The sequence below is a fragment of the Apis dorsata genome, unplaced genomic scaffold, assembly GCF_000469605.1.
Source record: "Apis dorsata unplaced genomic scaffold, Apis dorsata 1.3 scaffold_83, whole genome shotgun sequence".
Classification (NCBI taxonomy): domain Eukaryota; kingdom Metazoa; phylum Arthropoda; class Insecta; order Hymenoptera; family Apidae; genus Apis; species Apis dorsata.
The window spans coordinates 508,883-516,042 of NW_006263381.1; the positions used below are offsets into that span (position 1 = coordinate 508,883).

General features: G+C 29.5%; 1 protein-coding gene across 2 annotated transcripts in view; it reads left to right on the top strand.

Moving 5' to 3' along the window:
- The window catches only part of LOC102673099 (protein PFC0760c-like), a 26,174-nt gene extending 19,320 nt beyond the window's left edge, over positions 1–6,854 (top strand). Inside the window, exons 4-6 of one of the 2 annotated variants that reach the window (XM_006611099.2) lie at positions 3,319–3,463; positions 3,535–3,698; positions 5,431–6,854. In XM_006611099.2, coding sequence (XP_006611162.1) covers positions 3,319–3,463; positions 3,535–3,698; positions 5,431–6,114 — 993 coding nt within the window. In that variant the 3' untranslated portion in view covers positions 6,115–6,854. Of the gene's footprint in view, positions 1–3,318; positions 3,464–3,534; positions 3,699–5,424 lie in introns of both variants that reach the window. The other variant, XM_006611098.2, reaches the window with a different exon arrangement.
- Positions 6,855–7,160: the final 306 nt, after the last annotated feature.

A 7,160-nucleotide genomic window follows, 5' to 3' on the forward strand; every position in this document is an offset into this window, starting at 1 on the left:
AACACAGTTCACAATTCTTTTCTCAGAAAATTTATATATACCAGAAAAGAAAAGAAAATTAATATATCATAATACAACGATAGTATTCTTCGTAATAAAGAGAGATATTCGAATTTTCCTTGACGGATAGTTGGAGGAGAAGGGGGGAGAGAAAAAGTTTTGGATGCAATAGAGACGGTACATGCGCCGTAAACCGACATCAAAGCACTTTTTTAATTGATATGCATTCAGTCCAGCGTTGTAGCCATCCTTTCTACAGGCTGCGCATCGTAAAATGTGTGCGCCCTTTGAAACGTCGCCTTTTTCATACGCGAAATCGAACTTGTCGCCTTTTCGTTCCCTCTTGAATATGCAGCGGCCGCCAGGCATCGAGTTTCGACTGGGCCAGGTACACAGACTTCCACCAGCTTAAATTACGCTTTTTTTTTTTATTCTGACTCGCTCTGCGATCCTCTTAATTTTACCGTTAAGTTTTTATTTATTTCAGTACGAATAATACACATTGGAATGGGCTAAGTTAATGCGTATTTAAATATCTCTATATAACGCCTTATCTTATTTATGATCTACTAATGATCGTTTTTTAAACGTTTGTTTGCCTATGTTATTCTCCAAAGATATGGAAAAAAACAAATATAGAATTTTATTACTTTAGAATGATGCAACTTTGTCCCGAGTTTGAGTCATGCAAGAAAATAAAGATATCGAAGGTAAAGTAGGTATCCTATTTAACCGGTACATCCTACATAAGTGGTGCTCGCTTTTCGTTTACGATAAAAAAGAAAAAAAAAAGAAGAAATGGTAGTAGCTGTTTCATAAAACGTAATCATAAAACGAATTTGTCGCTGAAATTTCTTCGTGTTCTTAACCGTGCTCGATGTAATTACTGATAAAATATTCTCGAGTTCGTTTGTAATAAGTGGAATACAATCAACGTCGGTGTAAAAAGATTTAAAGTTAATCAGTTGCTATCAGTTTATCGTTGAGAAACTGTTCAGAAGCGTCCTTAAAGGGAATCTCCCTGCGGGAAAGAGAATTCCGTTGGCAAGAATTTCGTGGAATTTCAGAACGTATTTTCTTTCGCGTAAAAAGCACATCAGCCAAAGGTCTTTCGTAATTTCTGTAGGGAGCACGTCAAACGCAATTATCTTTATCTACGAGGGACAGATACAAGGATGGAAAAAAAAAAAAGAAAAGAAAATTGCAACTGATCATCTATTAAGTTAAATCGAATTTTCTAGATAAATCTAATTCAATTTTCAAACAATTTCATTTGAAGAACTTATACTCTTTTAGATTGTAAAATGAAACTTTTTTAAAATCTTCTTCTTCTTTCGTAAAAAAAAATTACAAGTGACCATTTATTGGGATCAAATATCAATAATTTTCTAAATAAATCTAATTCACGATCGAATTTTCAAACAATTTGATTTTTCAAGAATTTGTATTCTCTTTTGCTCTAAGATGAAAATTTTCAAAATCTCGATTTTCTATATTAAACGTTCCCGCGAATTGCGTTGACTTACTCGATCCACAAAGTTTTTATTGCTGCTCTACATTGTTCTCGGAACATTCATTAAAGCCAAATTTAACTTTCCAAGTTGAATCTTCAATACAAATTACCTCTCTACCTTATTTTACGTTATAATATCTTGACGATCTTTTCGTGTTATAGTTAAACTTCTGTCTAGTTAAATAGAAGTAAATATCATCCTAATTTTAGTTCTTGTTTTTATAACTTATAATAACTGGTTATACAGTCAGTTATATAAATAAGTATTTTATTCACTGCTTCCAACATATAACGACTTTTCGTTATATTTCATTTTCAAGATATTAAACTTTCAAACGTGAAATGAAAACAATATTCATCAGTGTCAGATATACAATTTTTTAATAATCACAGCAATGAAATCTATTTCTGTATTGATTTAATATTTACGTCACAGGATAATTAAAAGATAGTACTTGAAAAAAAGTTTTAGAAAAATAGGAAACTTTATTTAAAATTTTAAATTCAATTTTTATACCACTCCTTTGTAAAAATTAATATCTCCATTTTTTCCTCTCGTGATTTTCACCAGAAAAAGAAATCATAAAATATAAAAAAGTATCTCGATACAGAGAGGAATTTTACATTATCAAATTGCAACATTGTCATTCATCATAATTCTATATATCCATCTTTCCTTCCTCCAATAATTAATATCAAATTAATATCAAAAGTACCCTTTCTCCTCCACGTGATATCGATCTTTCGCATTTCTCTCACAACAATCATCCATGCTTTTCGTTCATTGCATTCTCAAGGAATAACGAGCTCGCGTAAAACGAAATTGACGTTAAATGTTTACGATCAGTTCCATTAATTTCGCCTGAAAAGTGAAATTCTAGCAACGTGTTCCCCTCGTATAAATTCTAAATCGTGGAAACTAAAATCGGTACACGGGTTGTTAAATGATGTTTCATGTTTTAATGAAAATCACGTTACATCGTGAAATTGTGGAATAATAACTTAATAGTGGAGTCGCCGTATAAATGGTTTATTAATTTTAAATTAATAATTAAATTAATGGTTAATTAATTTCAAACGGTAAATTAATTCTAATTTAATGGCGAAAAATTACTAAAAGATGGATCGTTGATGGAAAAGAAAATTCATTTTCAAGATATAATTCTGAAAAACTCGAGACGATTAAAGTTTCGACGAAGATAAAAGTTTAAATAAAATATAAAAAATACATATTTTTCCATTTCATAGAGAGTAAATATTTCTTTTCAACAATATCGAAAAAACGAATCTTTTAAACGAATTTTCCTTTTTCTAAAAAAAAAAGAAAGAAAACTCTTTATTTCGATCCTTGTTTAAACGTGTTAAAGAAGTAATAAATTTGAATCGTATATCTAATTATCTCGACGATGATGTTTACGATGAAACTTTATCCGAAATCATATTACCAGAATTTTCGCGAAACACAGTTACAGAAAAACTAGTCATCCGAGAAAAAGTTTCGCATTTCGAAACTCGCGATTCGTTTGAAACGCGTGTTTGTCGCCAAGTTTTCCCGATTCGTTGTATCACTTGCAAAATTTGGATCGAATTGGAAGAATTATAGCCGCCGTTAACCTCATCGTTTTACGGATCGGATCGAATTTCGAGTCAGATTCCACGATTTATTCGACGATGATTCGCAATGAGGGGGGGAAAAAAATAATAATAATAATAAAAATGAAAAGATTAAAATTCGAGAAAAAAAGTGAAAATTGAATTCCATCGAGTGATAAAAATTCCGTATTGGTGATTTTTTGTTGTAATAGGTGAGTCGATTGGAAGGGCAGGTAAGAGAATACGAAGATCTGAAAAGGGAGCACGAGAATCGAAGTTTCGAGTTGGCGAACCTACTTGAAACTTTAAAACGTTTCGACGTGGATGTCGGCTCTGTCTGTCAACTTGGAGCGGAAGGTAAGTATTATCCTCCACTTTCAGATATATCCCATCCCCTGTAAGCCAAATGTATCCGTTTCCTGCTACAGCTTTGAGGAACTTGACCGAATCGGGCAACTTATTCGAGGGAAGCATGAAGAATCTCAGGCATCTCGCATGGACCGTGAAAGAAAGAAAGGATGAGCCGCAACTCGTTTTATTGAGAGAACAGAATTCCGTTTTGAGAGAGGTTGTGAAGAATCTTAAAAGGAAGGTAGGAATCTCTGACTTTCTTTTTTTTTTAATGGAAAATTTTAATGTTATTGCGCCGAAAATTTTGTGATTGATCGAAGATAACTCGTATTCGAAACACCATTTTGTTTGAAAGATCATTGTTCTGTTCTAGTACATTTCTAGTATATTTGTAGTAATATTCTAGTATATTTACGCTTCGATATATATTTAATTGGAATTAAAAATGCGGATTAAGTGTAATTCAGAATGTAGGATTGAACTGGTACGAATCGTATAAAGAAAAATTAATTTCAAGATAATTTATATCGATTTAATATAATGTTTGTTTTGCCGCATATACGGAAAGTACAAAAGATAATATGTTTATCAAACTTTCTTCTCTCTAATAGATGTAAATCTTTTATTATTTTCTCGTGAAGAACGAATAACAGATTGTTGTCTACATTCACTTCGTTACAATTGGATACAAAATACTTTGGCTGATAAATATCGTATAGGTAGAATACGACAAAATAAAACCAATCCAATGTTCCATAAAAGTCAATTTAGAGTTCCATAAAGGGCGCGTTATACGATTGCGTACGTATGACTTGTTCGAAATTTCATCGAATCAGTTATTTGCATGTCCTCTTTTCCCGGCAACAATACCGTGGTTCTCTTGTCAAGTTATTTTCATTATTTTCATTATATTTTTATGAAATATGTCTTTAACAAGGAACTAGAATTATACCTCATTGTAAATTTAGAAAACAAATATTGGATTTTACAATGACTTAGCAAATATACACGCTTAAAAGCATATTCGGAATAATTCATCAGAATGGAATGGCTAATTAGATTGTAATTAAATATAGAAAAATATGTAGTAGAATAAAAAAATATTCCTTTTTTTTTTTTAGTCATAATTAATGTATTTTTATGAAAAATTATGAATTATTTTAGTAACATGCGTTGTTGGAACAAAGTAAAAAATTTAAGAGATTATTGTAGGTTGTAAAATAAAATAAATTACAAGCAATTTAATTTTACATTAGGTGAAGCAAGACAGAGATAGAACAAGATGGAAATATTTAGATATGCTTCATTCTTTTCCTCCTCTCTATCCATCTCGCTTCATCAAGTACAAAATTAAATTGCTTATAAGTTGAAAAGTAAGCTTCGACGAATATTTTTGTACCAACTTTTCTATTTATCTCAGTCTTTAAAATCATTTTTTAAATGTTCTATCTATCTCGTCTGAATACATATGAAAAAAATATGTATTAGTAAATTTCATATTTTGTGAATGCAATAAAAATAATAGGAATATTTATATTCGCGATGTTAGTGCTGATGATATAAGCTATAAAATAATGGCATCGAGAAATTTCCATTCCTTTCTGCCTTTCCTTTCCATATGAAATCCCTTTTGATCATAAATTTTACATCGATTTGAACATGCATAATCGTAAATAGACGAACCCACTTTAGAAAAACGAAATAACGTAACACTTTTACAAAAATTGATATTCCGTTTGATAAAATATAAATTTTATTTACCTTTTTTCTCCTTTGGGAAACTTGTTAAATAAAATTTTACAATTTTTCGTAATTTCGTCGAATTCGTGTTTCAGATGCTTGTATATGTCGAACGAAAAACTTGTAATCACTAATCACTTTATTACTAAGAGTCATTTTCATCTTCTAATTCTATACATATTTTTGCATTACATTTCTCGTTATTTTTGTGAAAATTCTTTATAAAATTTCAGATGCTCAACCAAACGCACAATGAAATCCCGGAAAAAGAACACGAAGAACAACACGAACGTATGCTTCTAGAAAATGCAACGAATTCGCAAAATAATAATGACAAGTTATTACACGAATCAGAATTCGATAAAAATATTGTTCCAGCAGTGGAAAACTCCATGAACTTGCTAATTCACGAGAATAATAACAATTATACGAAAGAATGTAAAGGACACGTCGAAAATGAAATGCGCGGACTAACTGACGGTTACAAAAATGATAATCGAAATAAGCGTTTCGATATCGAGAATACAAAGATCGATAAATGTGGACGAATACTGTGTATAGAATCTCATTCGAATGGCACGATATATGAAGAATATGTGATCAAATTATCGATTAATCGAGAAATAAAAATTAAATATCCTATTGTATTGAATAACAACGAGGCAATGGTTAGGTTAGAATTTATGGATAACGAAATCGATTATGAAAAGGCACCAATAGACAGAATGTTGATATTATTTAAAAATATACATGCAGTCGTAAATGTTAAACAAACCGGTGTACCGTGCAGTACGCAAACAACGAAAATAAAAACTTCCAACAACTTTACGCAAACTTCATTTACTGGAATAAATTCGTTTTCTCGTTTAAACGTCGGTGTTACGGTGAGTGAAAAAATTTTTAAATTTTTACTTTGAATTGAGTATCTAAAAATTAGATTATTTACTAAACAAGGAATAATACATTATATTTTACAAAAAAGTTAAAAAAATTTATAATTATAAAAGAGATATTTTTTATACATGCTATTTTTTTTATAAATACATTCTAAGAGTATATTATGTTCATATCACGATAATAATAGATATAATTAATTTTGTTATAAATATGATTCGTATTCGAAAATTACGAAAATATTAATCGCGAAAACTAAAATATGAAATCGTTTATACTATATTTCTTATATTATTATATACTATATTTCGTACAATACAATTACAAAAACGTACATCGATTTCATCAGAATGATGATGTCTGGTATAAAATATCAACTTGATTCTTTAATTAAATATAGATGCTCAATAGTGAAAAACGTGCAATAGAAAGAAGTCTCTATAATTTGGAACGAACTGTCAACACTTTAAAACTTAATGCATTAAATCAAGTTGAAACAATGATCACTAAGGATTCACATTTATATAGAAATAATGAAAAGTTAAATCGTATCAAGATATTGACTCAGTAACACTGTGCACAACAATTTTTATCATTCTTTCAAGTGCAAGAATTTTTAACATTATAAAGATGTTTTTAACTCATCACAATATCAAACTAGATTTGTTATCATAAATGTAATAATACTTGTCCTATTCAATTATACATAAAAAAATACCGCTAGGAATAATTGGTAAAGATGTCCACAAGTTTAGAAAAATGTTAGTCATTATTGTTCCTTAAATCATTAAAAATGTTGTAAGTTAAATCTTACAGTATATCTATACACGCACAGATATACATTACATACATACATACATAATAAATGTACATAATTGTATAGATTTAATTGTATTTAAAATCGTAATAATTATCACATTATTTTCATTAAGAATTAAATATTTATTTCTTTTTGTTAGAAATAAAGGTGCATTCTACACTATATTCTCATATGTGAATAAATTTTTTTTTAGAGAATCTCAAAACATTTATCCTCCACATTTATCCTTTTTTTTTTTTTTTTTTTTTA